The 20,293-nt window shown below is 40.8% G+C and overlaps 2 protein-coding genes across 2 annotated transcripts in view; one reads left to right on the forward strand and one right to left on the reverse strand.

Moving 5' to 3' along the window:
• LOC141059242 (uncharacterized) overlaps positions 1-13,349 on the forward strand; it is a 71,889-nt gene extending 58,540 nt beyond the window's left edge. The window contains exon 11 of the mRNA XM_073555543.1: positions 11,432-13,349. Coding sequence (XP_073411644.1) covers positions 11,432-13,122 — 1,691 coding nt within the window. The 3' untranslated portion in view covers positions 13,123-13,349. The remainder of the gene's footprint in view (positions 1-11,431) is intronic.
• Positions 1-20,293, reverse strand: part of LOC141059255 (uncharacterized) — a 252,339-nt gene that overhangs the window by 147,640 nt on the left and 84,406 nt on the right. The window lies entirely within an intron of this gene.

Consider the following 20,293-nt stretch of genomic DNA (forward strand, 5'->3'; position numbering starts at 1 on the left):
TAAATTTCATTTGAGGAGCAAGGAGCCATTTCACTTTTCCAGAGCCATTATATAGCAGTAACGTGGAAGATCCCTATATTTCCGATAACGGATGACAGATCTGAGTGGAGACTTCCTTTTTTTGTAGATTGATTCGAAGCTTTTATTGGGAACATTTTACATAACGTTTGGGATCACATTTATCCAGCGCTCTACGCTGAGCACCTAATGTGGGATTTCCATCAAAATCTCCAAGTGATGTGATTCAGATGAAACCCCTGAGGGATCCATTCACTATAATGAGGCAGCAGAGTTAATCTGGATGCCGTCTGGCCTCTGTTCAGAGATGTCCTTCTTTTGAGAAGTGCACAAAACTGTGGTCGACAGCACTTTTATACACCCCTAAAACGACGGACACAGCCCAATTACCGATCCTATGGCAGCCATAGTGCCTCCATCTGCCTCATAGGGAATCTTCCCCTAGGGGTTCCATCTGAATCACGTATTTCAGAGCTTTACATAGAAACCCCGTTGTAAGCACTCAGCGTAGAGCACAGGATAAATGTGTGCCAAGCCTTACTGCGATCTTTGGGAGGTAGAATGAACAAAACAGCATGTGAAGAATTGGTTTTATATTTTTTTACACCATTCTTTGTGCGGTGTAAGTGATTAGGTCATTTATTCTTTGGGTCGGTGCGATACCAGATTTTATATCTGGTTTTTATGTTTTGATGCTGTCACACATTGACTCTTTTATTGCAAAAACTAGTTTTCGCATCTCTATATTTTGAGATCTATAATTTTTACATATTTCAGCCCACAGAGTCATGTGAGGACTTGTTTTTTGCGGGATGAGTTGACTTTTTTATTGGTACCATTTTCAGACACTTGACATTGGTTGATTGCTTGCTATTCTGATTTTTGGGAGACAGAATGAACAAACAGCAGCAATTCAGGAATTTTTGTTTTTTGGGGGGTTATGTCTTTCTGCGTGTGGATAAAATTGATAAGGCAGCTTTATTCTTCGTGTCAGTATCATTACAGTGATACCCCATTTATAGTTTTTTTTATGTTTTGGCGCTTTTACACAATAACAACTTTTATAGAAAAAAATAATTATTTTTGCATCACTATTGTGAGAGCTATAACTTTTTTTATTTTTCGCTAATGGTGCTGTATGATGGCTTGTTTTTTTGTAGGACATATGACGTTTTCAGCGGTATCATATTTATTTATATTTGTCTTTTTGATTGCCTTTTATTCCACTTTTTGTTCAGTTGTATAATGATAAAGTATTGTTTTTTGACTTTTCTTATCTATTTTTTTATGGTGGTAAATAAAGGAGTTTACTAGTGGGACAGTTTAATAGGTCGGGCCGATATGGACATAGCGATACCAAATATTTGTACTTTTATTTATATTTTTTTCAGACAAATATTAATGGGTACAATGTATTTTGATTTTTTTTTTTTATAATTATTTAAAAAATATATATTTTTACAATTTTTTTTTTTTACATTTTTTTTTTTTACTTTTTACTGTGTCCCTCTATGGGACTTTCACTTTTTGCAGGCTGATAGCTTGTATAGCATGGGGATGCAGGAACATCCCTATGCTATGCAAACTGTCAGCGCTGCACTGACAAAGATGCTTCATCATGCTCTGAGCATGATCTAGCAACTTTGCTAGCACTGGTGACCTGCTCCTGGCACTGCGTGCCGGGTGTCAGTTGTCAGAATCAGCTGACACCCAGCGGCGACCTCGCGCGCATAGAGGCAATTTCGCAGGATGTATCCTTACATCCCCGGTCAATAAGTACCAGGTCACAGGGACATGTGGACACACCTAGGGTGGTAAAGGGGTTAATATTGCAATTCTCTGCCTAACCATATGTTGTTGTTGGGGATAGATATTTTTATTCTACGTCTGTATTTTTTTGTTACAGGTTCATTCTGTATGGTATGTTTGATTTTGGTGGTATTAGCTTGCCTCACTTAGGTCTCTACAATCTCTTCCAAATGCACGACATCTAAATTTAAGGGAAACCTGTTAGGTCCCCCTTTCCCTCCAGAACCACCAGCAGTTGTGTCTACATAGATAAATACACTGCCTAACAGTCTCAAACAGATCCATAGAAAACATATTTCTAAAGTCCCTTTATAATATGTAAATGAGGCCTTTGACTAGTCGATGGAGCGTTAGTCTCCCTAGACTAGAGGGCCTACATGGCATATTTTTACGCCTATGTGTGCGTAATAACATGACTTACAAGCGTCCTCGCCAACGCTATACAAATCTTGTGCATACACGCTGTATCTTTCCCTTACTGCATTGATCCTCTGAAGCTGGGCGTACACCCGGCTTCAGAGAGGTGCACTGCATTTGATCGGAAGTGTAGAAAATCTCCGGTCATGCGCAAGTGCGCCTTTCTGAAGCCGGCATGCTTAACCCCCAAGGGTGGTTTGCACGTTCATGACCGGGACAATTTTTACAATTCTGACCACTGTCCCTTTAAGAGGTAATAACTCTGAAACGCTTCCATGGATCCCGGTGATTCTGACACTGTTTTCTCATGGCATATTGTACTTCATGTTAGTGGTAAAATTTCATTCATATAACTTGCGTTTATTTGTGAAAAAAACAGAAATTTGGTGAAAATTTTGCAATTTTCCAACTTTGAATTTTTATGCCCTTAAATCACAGAGATACGGCACACAAAAAACTTGATAACTAACATTTCCCACATGTTTACTTTACATCAGCATAATTTTGGAACCAAAATTTTTTTTTGTTAGGAAATTATAAGGGTTAAAAGTTCACCAGCGATTTCACATTTTTACAACACCATTTTATTTCTACGGACCACATCACATTTGAAGCCACTTTGAGGGGTCTATATGATAGAAAATACCCAAAAGTGACACCATTCTAAAAACTGCACCCCTTATGGTGCTCAAAACCACATTCAAGAAGTTTATTAACCCTTCAGGTTCTTCACAGGAATTTTTTGAATATTTAAAAAAAAAAAAATGAACATTTAACTTTTTTTCACAAAAAAATACTTCAGGTTCAATTTTTTTCATTTTACCAAGGGTATCTTGAAAAATTGGATTGCAAAAATTATTGTGCAGGTTGTCCTGAGTACGCTGATACCTGACATGTGGGGGGGAACCAGTGTTTTAGCGCATGGCAGAGCTCAGAAGGGAAGGAGCGCCGTTTGACTTTTTCAATGCAAAATTGGCTGGAATTCAGATCGGACGCCATGTCACGTTTGGAGAGCCCCTGATGTACCTAAACAGTGGAAACCCCCCACAAGTGACCCCATTTTGGAAACTAGACCCCCCCAAGGAACTTCTCTAGATATGTGGTGAGAACTTTGAACCCACAAGGGCTTCACATAAGTTTATAACGTACAGCGGTACAATTAAAAATCATATTTTTTCCACAAAAATGATCTTTTCACCCCCAAATTTTATTTTCCCAAGGGTATCAGGACCCTAAAAGTTATTGTGCAATTTGTCCTGAGTATGCGGATACCCCATATGTGGGTGTAAACGACTATTTGGGCGCATGGCAGAGCTCAGAAGGGAAGCAGCGCCATTTGACTTTTTTGGCTGGAATTGAGATCGGACACCATGTCGCAATTGGAAAACCCCTGATGTACCAAAAGAGTGGAAACCCCCCACAAATGACACCATTTTGGAAACTAGACCCCCCCAAGGAACTTATCTAGATGTGTGGTGAGAACTTTGAACCCCCAGGGGCTTCACAGAAGTTTATAACGTACAGCCGTACAATTAAAAAATCATATTTTTACCAAAAAATGATCTTTTCACCCTCAATTCTTAGTTTTCCAAGGGTAACAGGACTCTAAAAGTTATTGTCCAATTTGTCCTGAGTACGGTGATACCCCACATGTGGGGGTAAACCACTATTTGGGCGAATGGCAGAGCTCGGAAGGGAAGCAGCGCCATTTGACGTTTTTGGCTGGAATTGAGATCGGACACCATGTCGCGTTTGGAAAGGCCCTGATGTACGAAAACAGTGAAAACCCCCCACAAATGACTCCATTTTGGAAACTAGACCCCCCAAGCAACTTATCTAGTTGTGTGGTGAGCCATTTGAACCCCCCAGTGCTTCACAGAAGTTTAGAATGCCCGGGCGTGAAAATATAAAAATCGTATTTTTTCCACAAACATGATCTTTTAGTCACCAATTTTTTTATTTTCCCAAGGGTACCAGGAGAAATTAGACCCCAAAAGGTGTTGTCCAATTTGTCCTGAGTACACTGATACCCCATATGTGGGAGAAAACTACTGTATGGGCACACGTCAGGGCTCGGAAGGGAAGTAGTGACGTTTTGGAATGCAGACTTTGATGGAATAGTCTGCGGGTGTCATGTTGCTTTTGGAGAGCCCCTGATGTACCTAAACAGTGGAAACCATCCACAAATGACACCATTTTGGAAACTAGACCCCCTAATGAACTTATCTAGATGTGTGGTGAGCACTTAGAACCCCCAAGTGCTTCACAGAAGTTTATAACGCCCGGGCGTGAAAATAAAAAAATCATTTTTTTCCACAAAAATATTTTTGCCCCCAATTTCTAAGGGTAACAGGAGAAATTGGACCCCAAAAGTTGTTTTGCAACTTGTCCTGAGTAGGCTGATACCCTACATGTGGGGGTAAAACTCTGTTTGGGGCGCATGGCAGAGCTTGGAAGGGATGGAGCACCATCTGACTTTTTCAACGCAGAATTGGCTGGAATTGAGATCAGACGCCATGTTGCATTTGGAGAGCCCCTGATGTGCCCAAACAGTGGAAACCCCCAATTCTAACTCCAACCCTAACCCCAACACACCCCTAACCCTAATCTCAGCCCTAACCCTAGCCCTAACCCTACCCTAACCCTAACCCTAATGGGAAAATGGAAATAAATACATTTTTTTATTTTATTATTTTTCCCTAACTAAGGGGGTGATAACGGGGGGTTTGATTTACTATTTATGGCGGTTTTTATGTTGGGCAGCTGTCATACGCTAAAAGATGCTTTTCATTGTAAAAATAGTTTTTGCATCACCACATATTGAGAGCTATAATTTTTCCATATTTTGACCCACCGAGTCATGTGAGGTCTTATTTTTTGTGGGACAAGTTGGCGTTTTTATTAATATCATTTTCGGGCACGTGACATCTTTATATCGCTTTTTATTCCGAGTTTTGGGACGCAGAATGAACAAAAACCAGCGTTTCATGAATTTCTTTTGTGGGGTGCGTTTACACCGTTCTGCCTGCGGTAAAATTGATAAAGCGGTTTTATTCTTCGGGTCAGTACGGTTACAGCGATACCTCATTTAGGTCGTTTTTTATGCAATGAAAACTATTTTATATAAAAAATAATTATTTTTGCATCGCTTTATTCTGCGAGCTATAACTTTTTTTTATTTTTTTGCTGATGATGCTGTATGGTGGCTCGTTTTTTGCGGGACAAGATGACGTTTTCAGCGGTACCATGGATATTTATATGTGTCTTTTTGATCCCGCGTTATTGCACTTTTTGTTTGGTGGTATGATAATAGATCATTATTTTTTGCTTCGTTTTTTATTTTTATTTTTTAAGGGGTTCACTAAAGGGGTTAACTAATGGGACAGTTTTATAGGGCGGGTCGTTACGGACGCGGAGATACCAAATATGTGTACTTTTATTGTTTTTTTTTATTTCCAAAAAATGAATTTATTAGGGAATATTTTTTTTTTTAATTTATTTAGCGATTTTTTTAAAAATTATTTTGACACTTTTTTTTTTTTTAAACTTTATTACATTGTCCCAGGTGGGATATCACTGTCCTGTGACAGATCGCTGATCTGATCGATCTGTCACAGGCACTGCACATGGCTTCCTCCTTGCCTGCGCTTTGCAGGCACTGAGGAAGCCAGCTTCCTGCAGGCCCCCGAAGGCCCCCGTCGCCATCTTGGATTCGGGGGCCTGTAGGGAAAGAGCCCCCCGCAGCAGCACTGCACATTGCGCTGCTGTGGGGGGCTCAGGGAAGCACGGAGGGAGCCCACTCCCTGCCTTTGCTTCCCTTTAACCCGCTGACACCCGGCCGCGATCAGTGGCGCTCACCACGTGGGCGCTGCTGATCGCTGTGACTTACTATCCCGTCCCTGGGAATTAAGTCCCAGGGCACATGGACGGGATAGTACGTCACATGACAGAAAGGGGTTAGAGATCTGTTTGTGTAATGTAATAAAGGGACCGTTAGGCAAGGTATTTAGCTACAGTATGTAGAGACGACTGCTGGTGGTTCTGAGACCACAGGGGACCTGACAATTTCCCTTTTAAGACACCTCAGCTCTGCACTATTTTAAAAACTTCTCTTTAAATGTCTAATATTTTTTTTCTTATAAATTCATCTTATAGCAAATATTGGCCCCAACGATAGTTGCGATTTCCAAGAGTCACATACTCTAATTACCCCAGAGAGGTTTCACCACTATTTACTCATTTATTACTGATGAAGACTGTTGGGTTTGATCATTTCAGTAGATGTTATTGTCTGTAGTCAGTTTTTGACTACAGTAGTGTCCAAAATACTCTGATTTAACCTCTTCCTGCAGCCAGTTTTGTGTTCCTCATCAGGCTCCATTTTTAAAATCTGACGTGTGTCACTTTGTGGTGATAACTTTGGAATTATTCACAAAGGATAATAGAAAACAAAACGATCTTGCAAATTATTTTCCATCTTTGCACAATACTCTATACATGGTTGTACACTACTGTCTGCGCACATGGCAGTGTTCAGAATGGAAGGAGCGCCATTTAGCTATTTGAATGAAGATCTTGTTTGAATAGTTTGCAAACACAATGTATTGTGGTCACCAGGCAGCTCATAAGTTGGATACTATGAACAAGCTTGGCGCTATCTACTCTTTTCCAGATCACAGGGATTGCCTTTCTCATCACCCTTTAACCCCTTCACTACCAAGGGTGATTTGCACGTTAACTCCCGGGCCAATTTTTACAATTCTGACCACTGTCCCTTTATGAGGTCATAACTCTGAAACGCTTCCATGGATCCCGGTGATTCTGACATTGTTTTCTCGTGACATATTGTACTTCATGTTAGTGGTAAAATTTTGTTCAAATAACTTGCGTTTATTTGTGAAAAAAATGGAAATTTGGCGAAAATTTTGAAAATTTCGCAATTTTCCAACTTTGAATTTTTATGCCCTTAAATCACAGCGATACGGCACACAAAAAACTTAATAAATAACATTTCCCACATGATAACTTTACATCAGCACAATTTTGGAACCAAAATTTTTTTTTGTTAGGAAGTTATAAGGGTTAAAAATTGACCAGCGATTTCTCATTTTTGCAACACCATTTTATTTTTAGGGACCACATCACATTTGAAGCCACTTTGAGGGGTCTATATGATAGAAAATACCCAAAAGAGACACCATTCTAAAAACTGCACCCCTTAAGGTGCTTAAAACCACATTCAAGAAGTTTATTAACCCTTTAGGTGCGTCACAGGAATTTTTTGAATATTTAAAAAAAAAAATGAACATTTAACTTTTTTTCACAAAAAAAATACTTCAGGTTCAATTTTCTTTATTTTACCAAGGGTAACAGGAGAAATTGAACTGCAAAAGTTATTGTGCAATTTGTCCTGAGTACGCTGATACCTGTTATGTGGGGGGGAACCACTGTTTCGGCACATGGCAGAGCTCAGAAGGGAAGGAGCACCGTTTGACTATTTCAATGCAAAATTGGCTGGAATTCAGATCGGAGGCCATGTCGTGTTTGGAGAGCCCCTGATGCACCTAAACAGTGGAAACCCCCCCAAGTGACCCCATTTTGGAAACCAGACCCCCCAAGGAACTTATCTAGATATATGGTGAGAACTTTGAACCCACAAGGGCTTCACAGAAGTTTATAACGTACAGCGGTACAATTAAAAAATCATATTTTTTCCACAAAAATGATCTTTTCACCCCCAATTTTTATTTTTCCAAGGGTAACAGGACCCTAAAAGTTATTGTGCAATTTGTCCTGAATACGCTGATACCCCGTATGTGGGTGTAAATGACTATTTGGGCGCATAGCAGAGCACGGAAGGGAAGCAGCGCCATTTGATGTTTTTGGCTAGAATTGAGATCGGACACCATGTCGCGATTGGAAAACCCCTGTTGTACAAAAACAGTGGAAACCCCCCACAAATGACACCATTTTGGAATCTAGACCCCCAAGGAACTTATCTAGATGTGTGGTGAGAACTTTGAACCCCCAAGGGCTTCACAGAAGTTTATAACATACAGCCGTACAATTAAAAAAATCATATTTTTTCCACAAAAGTGATCTTTTCACCCACAATTCTTATTTTTCCAAGGGTAACAGGGCCCTAAAAGATATTGTGCAATTTATCCTGAGTGCGCTGATACCCCACATGTGGGGGTAAACCACTATTTGGGTGCATGGCAGAGCTCGGAAGGGAAGCAGCACCATTTGACGTTTTTGGCTGGAATTGAGATCGGACACCATGTCGCGTTTGGAAAGTCCCTGATGTACCAAAACAGTACAAACCCCCCACAAATTACACCATTTTGGAAACTAGACCCCCCAAGGAACTTATCTAGATGTGTGGTGAGCACTTTGAACCCCCCAGTGCTTCACAGAAGTTTATAACGCCCGGGCGTGAAAATAAAAAAATCGTATTTTTTCCACAAACATCATCTTTTAGTCCCCATTTTTTTTTATTTTCCCAAGGGTAACAGGAGAAATTGGACCCCAAAAGTTGTTGTCCAATTTGTCCTGAGTACGCTGACACCTCATATGTGGGAGAAAACTACTGTATGGGGACACGTCGGGGCTCGGAAGGGAAGTAGTGACGTTTTGGAATGCAGACTTTGATGGCATGGTCTGCGGGTGTCATGTTGCCTTTGGAGAGCCCCTAATGTACCTAAACAGTGGAAACCCCTCACAAATGACCCCATTTTGGAAACTAGACCCCCTGAGGAACTTATCTAGATGTGTGGTGAGCACTTTGAACCCCCAAGGGCTTCACAGAAGTTTATAATGCCCAGGCATGAAAATAAAAAAATCGTATTTTTTCCACAAACATGATCAATTAGTCTCCAATTTTTTTATTTTCCCAAGGGTAACAGGAGAAATTGGACCCCAAAAGTTGTTGTCCAATTTGTCCTGAGTACGCTGATACCCCATATGTGGGAGAAAACTACTGTATAGGCACACGTCGGGGCTCGGAAGGGAAGTAGTGACGTTTTGGAATGCAGACTTTGATGGAATGGTCTGCGGGTGTCATGTTGCCTTTGGAGAGCCCCTAATGTACCTAAACAGTGGAAACCCCCACAAGTGACCCCATTTTGGAAACTAGACCCCCTAATGAACTTATCTAGATGTGTGGTGAGCACTTTGAACCCCCCAGTGCTTCACAGAAGTTTATAACGCCCGGGCGTGAAAATAAAAATATCGTATTTTTTCAACAAACATCATCTTTTAGTCACCAATTATGTGTACTTTTATTGTTTTTTGTTTTATTTTGAAAAAATGGATTTATTGGGGAATATTTTTTTTTTTTTACTAATTTATTTAGCGATTTTTTTAAAAATTATTTTTAACACTTTTTTTTTTTTTTTTTTACTTTATTACCTTGTCCCAGGTGGGACATCACTGTCCTGTGACAGATCGCTGATCTGTCACATCACAGATCACTGTGACAGATCAGCAATCTGTCACAGGCAGTTCTGCAGACTTCCTCATGCCTGCGCTTTGCAGGCAGTGAGGAAGTCAGCTCCCTACAGGCCCCCGAAGGCCCCCGTCGCCATCTTGGATCCGGGGGCCTGTAGGGAAAGAGACCCCCGCAGCAGCGCTGCACATTGCGCTGCCGTGGGGGGCTCAGGGAAGCAAGGAGGGAGCCCCCTCCCTGCCGATGCTTCCCTTTAACCCCCGGTACACCGCGATCGCGTTTGATCGCGGTATACAAGGGGTTAACGTGTTGGGGGCAGTCCGTGACCGCCCCTGACACATTGTGCCGGGTGTCAGCTGTGATAATCAGCTGACACCCGGCCGCGATCAGCGGCGCTCACCAAGTGGGCGCCGCTGATCGCTGGGACGTAATATTCCGTCCATGGTAATTAGGTCCAGGGTCACATGGACGGAATATTACGTCCATTGTAGGTAAGGGGTTAAGCCTCCTACATGGATCTGAACGTACACAGAGACCTCTAGGCTTGGGTCACGGTGTTATCTGCTGATATGTGATGTGAGATGGCAAGAAGAATAGTCAGGCAGCCTTGTCAAAACAAGGAGGGCAGAGAAAATGCAAAATCATAAGACACAAGAGTAGTCAGTAGATGGGCCAGGATCACAGCTAAGCTGGAGCTGAGCACACAGGACTGAACTTGCGGAGAACAAGGCTGTATCTGGCAGCTTCCGGTAACATTTTTCAGGCTTTAGTAGTGTGTGGTGCTTTCCAGTTGGCTGAAACAGGGAGCAGATTACTCCAGCTGGACAGCACACTCACCAATACTGCCAGAGCTTCTGGTTCCGACTTCTCCTCCATTAGCAGCGCCGCCTGCAGAATGAATAAGGCCTCGTCTGGTCACAGAAGCAGACATCGCAGGAGCAGATCCCAGAGAAGAAAGGGACACACCATTTGCAGAAGCCATACTATAACAAAATGACAGAAAACCACCAGTGCAGTAGAAATCTCCATAGAGTGACTACATTTTGGAAATTATACCCTCAGTGAATTAATTTATAGGAGTAGTGACAATTTTGACTCCACAGCCACATTCTGTAAATTAGCACTAAGTGGATGTTGCAGAGTGAAAATTGTACATTTGCCATTTTATTAATCAACATTTAGCGTCCAGATTGTGCTCCAGCAGACAAGCACATATTGGAAGTTAAGTGGGTTGTTCTAAATATAGAAATACAAAATACATGGATGTTATATGTGGTTTAACCACACGGCAAGGCTCAGAAGCAAGGAGGAGATTTGACTTTGGGAGAGCGGGTATTGCTGGATTGGTTTATGGAAGCCATGTTGCTCTTCAAGAGCCTTTGAGCCACAAATAATGTGGAAACCTCTGTTTTTCCATTGACAGATGATGGACTTGAGTGGGGGCTTGTTTTTCGTGAGATAAGTAGTTTTCATTGGTAATTTTCTCGCTTGGATAACATTCATTAGTGGCTTTTTATTCCATGTTTGGGAGTCAAAATGAACAAACGGTTGAACACCACGCTCTACTGTTTCATCCTATAAGGTTTTTTATTTGGCTGTGAACTGTCATTATCTTGGTGAATAATTTAGTATTTTTACATAACTTGCCATTTTTAGGGACAGTTTTAAGTAGAAATGTTCAAAAATATCTTTGAAATTTATATTTCATTCAAAAATAATATATGGTTTTCTCTTTGGCAGATGACTGTACCAGGCAATCAGAGGGACAGCTGACATCTTCAATTTTTACATCCGATGATTTTGAGCTCTCACAGGATACAATTGAAGTGAAAGCCATTACTCCAGATATACCATCATCCACTCACAGAAAAGATCAGTCATCTGATTTGAAACAGATCCTGTCTTCTGATTCATTACCGACTACGAGGGAGAATCAAAGTTCAAAAATAAGCATTCAAAAATTAGCCACTCCTACAGCAAAGGAGCCTTTTTCACATTCAGAATATGGAAATAGTTTTTCCCTCAAAAAGTCTTTACTTAAACATCAAAAAATTCACACAGCAGGGAATAAGTTTTCTTGTTGTAAGTGTGGGATATGTATTAACCAGAAATTGCATCTTGTTAGTCATCAGAGAACTCACACAGAGGAGAAGACTTTTTCCTGTTCAGAATGTGGGAAAATTTTTAACCGGAAATCATATATTGTTAGTCACCTGAGAACTCACACAGGGGAGAAGCCTTTTTCCTGTTCAGAATGTGGGAAATGTTTTAACTGGAAATCAGATCTTGTTAGTCACCAGAGAACTCACTCAGGGGAGAAGCCTTTTTGCTGTTCAGAATGTGGGAAATGTTTTCCTCTTAAAAAGTCTTTTCTTAGACATCAAAGAATTCACACAGCAGAGAATAGGTTTTCTTGTTCCAAGTGTGGGAGATGTTTTAACCAGAAATCACATCTTCATAGACACCAGAGAACTCATACAGGGGAGAAGCCTTTTTCCTGTTCAGAATGTGGGAAATGTTTTAACCAGAAATCAGATCTTGTTATTCACCAGAGAACTCACACAGGGGAGAAGCCCTTTTCCTGTTCAGAATGTGGGAAATTTTTTAACCGGAAATCAGAACTTGTTAGTCACCAGAAAACTCACACAGGGGAGAAGCCTTTTTCCTGTTCAGATTGTGGGAAATGTTTCAACCAGAAATCAGATCTGGCTAGTCACCAGAAAACTCACATAGGGGAGAAGCCTTTTTCATGTTCAGAATGTGGGAAATGTTTTTACCAGAAAGCATCTCTTGTTAGGCACCTGAGAATTCACACAGGCGAGAAGCCTTTTTCTTGTTCAGAATGTGGGAAATGTTTTAACCAGAAATCATATCTTGTTAGTCACCAGAGAACTCACACAGGGGAGAAGCCTTTTTCCTGCTCAGAATGTGGGAAATGTTTTAAGTGGAAATCAGATCTTGTTACACATCTGAGAACTCACACAGGGGAGGAGAAGCCATTTTCATGTTTAGAATGTGGGAAATGTTTTACAAAGAAAGCAATTCTTTTTACACATCAGAAAAGTCACACAGGGGAGCATCCATTTTCTTGTTCAGAATGTGGAAAATGTTTTGTAAGGAAATCATCTTTTGTTAGGCACCAGAGCAGTCACACAGGGGTGAAGCCTTTTTCATGTTCAGAATGTGGGAAATGTTTTTACCAGAAAGCATATCTTGTTAAGCACCTGAGAATTCACACAGGGGAGAAGCCTTTTTCTTGTTCACAATGTGGGAAGTGTTTTACCCAGAAAGCAGATGTTGTTAAACACCAAAGAACCCACACAGGGGAGAAGCCTTTTAGATGTTCAGAATGTGGGAAATGTTTTAACCAGAAAGCATATCTTGTTAAGCACGAGAGAATTCACACACGAGAGAAGCCATTTTCCTGTTGAGAATATGGGAAACGCTTTAACCAGAAATTAGATGTTGTTTAACACCAAAGAACCTACACAGGGGAGAAGCCTTTTAAATGTTCAGAATGTGGGAAATGTTTGCTCAGAAAGTGCATCTTGATGGCCACCAGAGAACCCACACAGGTTAAGAGCTTTTTTCATGTTCTTAATGTGTGAAATATTTTACACGGAAATCAACTCTCAATAAACATCAGAGAGGTCACAAAGTTGAGTGTTTTTTTCATGTTCAGAATGTTAGAAATGTTTTAATCAAAAATTGTAACTTCTTAAAGGTGTTGTCAACTACTAGGACAACCCCTTGTCATGCCTCATCTTTGGCCTCGTTAAAATAAAAAATGGTCATACTCAGATTCCGTGCTGGCGCCGTTCCAGGGTTGTCTGTACTTGCCTTCCTGGGGCTCACGTGAAGTTATCCCCACCTTTGGACGTATTTAGCATCGACAGAAAGCTGTGGCCGTTCTCTAATTTCCTTGTGATGCTTGATTTGTCTAAAGGTGGGGACAGTAACACCAGTGCTGATTTGATGCAAGGCTCACATAACTTAACAACCTCACATAAGCTCCAGGAACGCAAGTGCTAACACCAGTAGAACTGTGCCGGCATGGGAGGTTTGTATAATTGTTGTTATTTTAAAACACGAGGAATGTGAAAGGGTTGTTCAAGTGGTGGACAACCCTATTAAACATCAAAAATCACACATAGAAGTCAATATCATACCTAGAGTGTGAAAAATGAATTGCTGGAAAATTGTATTTTGTTGACCATGAAAAATAGCTCAGTAGAAGTGAGTGCTGCTTAGACTGGAAGAAACTTCCTGTGACAGCAGAACGCTGAGAGAGTGTCCTTTCTGATCACTACGAGAACTGCTGTCCAGTAGCCCAACACTTATCTAACTGATTAATGAAGAGCAGGAGAGGAAGGTACTGGAACCTGCACAGAGGCTGCACGTCCTGAGTGATTAGCTGAAGAACTTTCCACCAAGTTAGATCAAGGAACTTAAATGTATGGCGCATGTCGAAAGCAGGTGTCTGGAGCTGGCTCAAGCAGTAAGACCGCCCCATACCAGGCAGGTTATGACTGTGCATTACTATTCCACCCGCAATTGTTAACTTGTTAAATGTTGCTGTTAATCTCTGCGCCAACGTACGCATGTGTCAGTATCTCCGCCCATCGGTGTGCACATGATGTGATCGCAGGTGGCTGATGGGTTGTTATGACAGCTAGGGGTCAGCTGATGACCTCCATGCCTGTCATAGCTCCTTTGGCTGGGCTTCAAAGGAGACCGTGATTTCTGCTATATGTAGCGATACTGTCACATCATTGTATATAACACAAGTGATCAGATAATTGCATCTTCAAGTCCCCTAAGGGGGCTAACAATAAAAGTAAAAAAAAGGACAATTAGTACTACTAGTAATTATATTTCGACGAGTCCATTCTGACAGTACCATGGAGTTCATCCTTAACATCCTTATCGGAAGCATATGAGAATTTTAAAAGGCCCATCCCACCCTTAAGGGCTTGTGCACATATTGCAGATTTGGTGCGTTCTTGCCAGCAAAGTGAATGATAAACCCAAGATGTCATGCCCACATTGAGTATTTTTGACTTGCAGTATTGGTGCAGAAAATAATCTGCAGCATGTCAATTCTCTGTGCATTTTTGCCAGTGTTTTTCTCCATTAACCTCACTCAAATCAGTGAAAAAATGCATCAAAAATACGTTTTTGCAGCTGCATTTTTCTTGCCAAGAGATGCAGAAATTTCCACATCTATTTACTCAGCATGTGCACATAGTCGTGGTGTCTTTTCCACACCAGGACGCTATTTTAGGCTGGTTTTACACTTGCCGTTTTTTTGCTGGCCGTTTTTGCAGCCTCAATGCATTTCTATGGGGCTGCAAAAACGGGCCGCAAGAATTACTAAGAGGGCTGTGCTCCGTAGGGTTGTGAGGGCCGTATTTGCGGTCATGAAAAAATATCAAGTTTGCTCGATATTTTTCACGGCTTATGGACACGGCCGCAATGCATTTCAATGGTATTGCAAAAACAACGTTAGCTTGTTTTTGCGGTACACCGTATTTGCGGATCGCTGTTTTTTTCCCTGCTATTTGTTATAACAGGGAAAAACGGCGATCCGAGAAGGTTTTTTGCGGCCCGTTTTTGCGGGAGACAGCAAAAATCATGGCAATATGGCCCGTAAAAACGGGCCGCCAAAAAAAAAAAAGGCATGTGTAAAAGTTGCCTTATTGAATCTTTCTATACAAATGTTAACTCACATGAACATTAGACATTCTAAGGGAGGGAAACTAAGTGCGCTGTCAGAATGCACTCCAGAACTGTACACAGTATTCTAAGTGTGGTCGCACTAGTGACTTATATAGAGGTAAAATTATGTTCTCCTCATGAGCATCTATGCCTCTTTTAATGCATCCCATTATTTTATTTGCCTTTGCAGCAACTGCCTGACACTGGCCACTAAATGTGAGTTTGTCGTCCACCCATACACCCAGGTCTTTTTCAGTGACAGTTTTGCCCAGTGTTTTACAATTAAGCACATAATTATACATCTTGTTCGATCTACCCAAGTGCATGACCTTACATTTATCCCCATTAAAGCTCATTTGCCATTTATCAGCCCAAGCTTCTAGTTTACATAAATCCTCCTGTAATATAAAATTGTCCTCTATATTGATTACCCTGCAGAGTTTAGTGTCATCTGCAAATATTGAAATTCTACTCTCTATGCCCCCTACAAGGTCATTAATAAATGTTAAAAAGAAGCGGGCCCAAAACTGACCCCTGTGGTACCCCACTGCTAACCGTGACCCAGTCCGAGTGTGCTCCATTAATAACCACCCTTTGTTTCCTATCCCTGAGCCAGCTCTTAACCCACCTACACATATTTTCCCCTATCCCCATTGTGCTCATTTTATGTATCAACCTTTTGTGTGGCACCGCATCAAAAGCTTTTGAAAAGTCCATGTACACCACGTCCACTGCATTCCCTTGGTCCAGTCCGGAACTTACCTCTTCATAAAAGCTTATCAGATTAGTCTGACAGGAACGGTCCCTTGTAAACCCATGTTGATATTGGGTCATGAGGTTATTCTCCAGATACTCCAGTATAGTATCTCTTAGAAAACCCTCCAGGATTTTACCCACAGTTGAGGTTAAACTTACTGGCCTATAATTTCCAAGTTCAGTTTTTGTCCCCTTTTTGAATATTGGCACCACATTTGCTATATGCCAGTCCTGTGGTACAGACCCTGTTATTATGGAATCTTTAAAGATTAAAAATAATGGTCTATCTATGACTGTGCTTAATTCCTGCAGTACTCGGGGGTGTATCCCATCCGGGCCCGGGGATTTGTCAATTTTAGTGATTTTTAGACGCTGCCGTACTTCCTGCTGGGTTAAGAGGATGACATTTAATGGAGAATTTTTATCATTGATCATGTTATCCGTCATGGGATTTTCTTGTGTAAATACTGTTGAAATAAAGTCATTTAGCATATTGGCTTTTTCCTCATCCTCATCCACCATTTCACCCAGACTATTTTTAAGGGGGCCAACACTATCATTTTTTAGCTTCTTACTATTTATGTAGTTAAAGAATATTTTGGGATTATTTTTACTTTCTCTGGCAATGAGTCTCTCTGTCTCAATCTTTGCTGTCTTGATTTGCTTTTTACAGAATTTATTTAATTTTTTGTATTTATTTAATGCCTCATCACTACCTACTTGCTTTAATTCTCTAAATGCATTATTTTCATCTGTTATTGCGCCCCTTACAGCTCTATTTAGCCATAGTGGTTTCCTCCTATTTCTAGCATGTTTATTCCCATATGGTATATACAGTTGTGGCCAAAAGTATTGACACCCCTGCAATTCTGTCAGATAATACTCAGTTTCTTCCTGAAAATGATTGCAAACACAAATTCTTTGGTATTATTATCTTCATTTAATTTGTTTTAAATGAAAAAAACACAAAAGAGAATGAAGCAAAACATTGATCATTTCACATAAAACTCCAAAAATGGGCCAGACAAAAGTATTGGCACCCTCAGCCTAATACTTGGTTGCACAACCTTTAGACAAAATAACTGCGACCAACCGCTTCCGGTAACCATCAATGAGTTTCTTACAATGCTCTGCTGGAATTTTAGACCATTCTTCTTTGGCAAACTGCTCCAGGTCCCTGATATTTGAAAGGTGCCTTCTCCAAACTGCCATTTTTAGATCTCTCCACAGGTGTTCTATGGGATTCAGGTCTGGACTCATTGCTGGCCACCTTAGAAGTCTCCAGTGCTTTCTCTCAAACCATTTTCTAGTGCTTTTTGAAGTGTGTTTTGGGTCATTGTCCTGCTGGAAGACCCATGACCTCTGAGGGAGACCCAGCTTTCTCACACTGGGCCCTACATTATGCTGCAAAATTTGTTGATAGTCTTCAGACTTCATAATGCCATGCACACGGTCAAGCAATCCAGTGCCAGAGGCAGCAACGCAACCCCAAAACATCAGGGAACCTCCGCCATGTTTGACTGTAGGGACCGTGTTCTTTTCTTTGAATGCCTCTTTTTTTCTCCTGTAAACTCTGTTGATGCCTTTGCCCAAAAAGCTCTACTTTTGTCTCATCTGACCAGAGAACTTTCTTCCAAAACGTTTTAGGCTTTTTCAGGTAAGTTTTGGCAAACTCCAGCCTGGCTTTTTTATGTCTCGGGGTAAGAAGTGGTGTCTTCCTGGATCTCCTACCATATAGTCCATTTTCATTCAGATGCCGACTGATAGTACAGGTTGACACTTGTACCCTCGGACTGCAGGGCAGCTTGAACTTGTTTGGATGTTAGTCGAGGTTCTTTATCCAACATCCGCACAATCTTGCGTTGAAATCTCTTGTCAATTTTTCTTTTCCGCCCACATCTAGGGAGGTTAGCCACAGTGCCATGGGTTTTAAACTTCTTGATGACACTGCGCACGGTAGACACAGGAACATTCAGGTCTTTGGAGATGGACTTGTAGCCTTGAGATTGCTCATGCTTCCTCACAATTTGGTTTCTCAACTCCTCAGACAGTTCTTTGGTCTTCTTTTCTCCATGCTCAATGTGGTACACACAAGGACAAAGGACATAGGTTGAGTCAACTTTAATCCATGTCAACTGGCTGCAAGTGTGATTTAGTTATTGCCAACACCTGTTAGGTGCCACAGGTAAGTTACAGGTGCTGTTAATTACACAAATTAGAGAAGCATCACATGATTTTTCGAACAGTGCCAATACTTTTGTCCACCCTCTTTTTTATGTTTGGTGTGGAATTATATCCAATTTGGCTTTAGGACAATTCTTTTAGTGTTTTTTCATTTAAGACAAATTAAATGAAGATAATACCAAAGAATTTGTGTTTGCAATCATTTTCAGGAAGAAACTGGGTATTATCTGACAGAACTGCAGGGGTGTCAATACATTTGGCCACAACTGTACAGTTAGGTCCATATAAATTTGGACAGAGACAACATTTTTCTAATTTTGGTTCTAGACATTACCACAATGAATTTTAAACAAAACAATTCAGATGCAGTTGAAGTTCAGACTTTCAGCTTTCATTTGAGGGTATCCACATTAAAATTGGATGAAAGGTTTAGGAGTTTCAGTTCCTTAACATGTGCCACCCTGTTTTTAAAGGGACCAAAAGTAATTGGACAATTGAAATAGTACGTCAAATGGCAGAAAGGGGTTAAAAAGTATCTAATTTTAACAAAAATAACCAAGAAAAATCTTTTCAATGTGAAGGAGTAATGGGGGGTCTGGTGGTAGTAATGCCGGTCAACTTGAGTCACCAAGATGCAAAAATAACGTGTTGGTTTAGCACTAATTAAATAGCAGACAGGAAATATCTAGGGAAGGTAGATTGTGCATGACCCTATGTAGATATCCCTTCCTTACAGCGGAGGTTGGAACCCTGGGTAGCTATTTGGCGCCTCCGCTCCACGTCCACTGACCCTTATTGACCCTCAGCATGACTCCTTACCAAAAGCCACCACCAAACACCTATAACAAAGTGCTAGTGGTGCAAAAAGTACAACTGACCCATTGTGCTTAATCTGTCCTGAGCACAGATATGGATGGATGCTACAGAGAAGAAAAGATGCTGCATACATATATCCTCCGTATGTCTAATATCTCGTAGTGATAGAGAAAAGAAATAACGAGAGGTCACGGATCAGAGACAGAAGACATAGATCATACAGACCTACTGCTCAAATGCAAGAAGCCTATAATAAAAAGCAGAAGGCACAAAAGAAAATATATCATTTTTTGCAGCAACTGAACATATAATGTGGAAGCATGTAAAATCCGTAGCACAATGGATTATCTAAAAAGCACAACACAAGACCATGCCCACAATACAGGGCCACACTAATCTCATAGGGGCTGAAACCCCTTCCTGTATATGTATTTATTTGGCCCCAGTAGCATAATATTATATAGGCATGTGTAGTCTCAACAGATCCCAGAGAGAAACCGACGCGTTTCGACACTTCGGTCTTAATCATGGTTAGTATAGGTTGTCAGACTGGAGGCTTAGAAACCTTTTGTGAAACAAAGAGGTGAGAAAGTCAGTGCTAATTATTGATGAAATCACAAAGTGAGCAGATTTAACTCTTTGTGAAAGCACTTCAGCAACATGCATGTAGCATGTAAAATAAAAGCGATACATCATGATAAGACAATATGCAGACACAAGATAATTAATACCATGGATGAGACAGACTCTTATTACAATGAATATCCGGACTGATAGGAAATCAGACATGGAACAGACAAACTGAGGGGAAATAATTATCTGCAAACACAAGATCATTAATGCCATGGATGAGACAGATTATTCCAATGCATATTCATACTGATGAGAAAGCAAACGTGGAAAAGAAAAACTAAGCAAAAAAAATGATCCAACCACAAAATTACTAATCCCACGGATGAGACAGACTCTTATTCCAATGCAAGATCAAATTGATAGAAATCAAACCCGGAAAAAACACATTAAACAGAAAACATTTTTTATAGATCGTACTGAAGTGTGAGATCTTGTCGCACCTTCAGACCTTGCGGAATCCTTTTCTGTAATTTGATTATCCCGTACGATTCCTTA

This window comes from Dendrobates tinctorius, unplaced genomic scaffold (assembly GCF_039654945.1).
Source record: "Dendrobates tinctorius isolate UK_male_01 unplaced genomic scaffold, ASM3965494v1 ptg000226l, whole genome shotgun sequence".
Taxonomy (NCBI): Eukaryota; Metazoa; Chordata; class Amphibia; order Anura; family Dendrobatidae; genus Dendrobates; species Dendrobates tinctorius.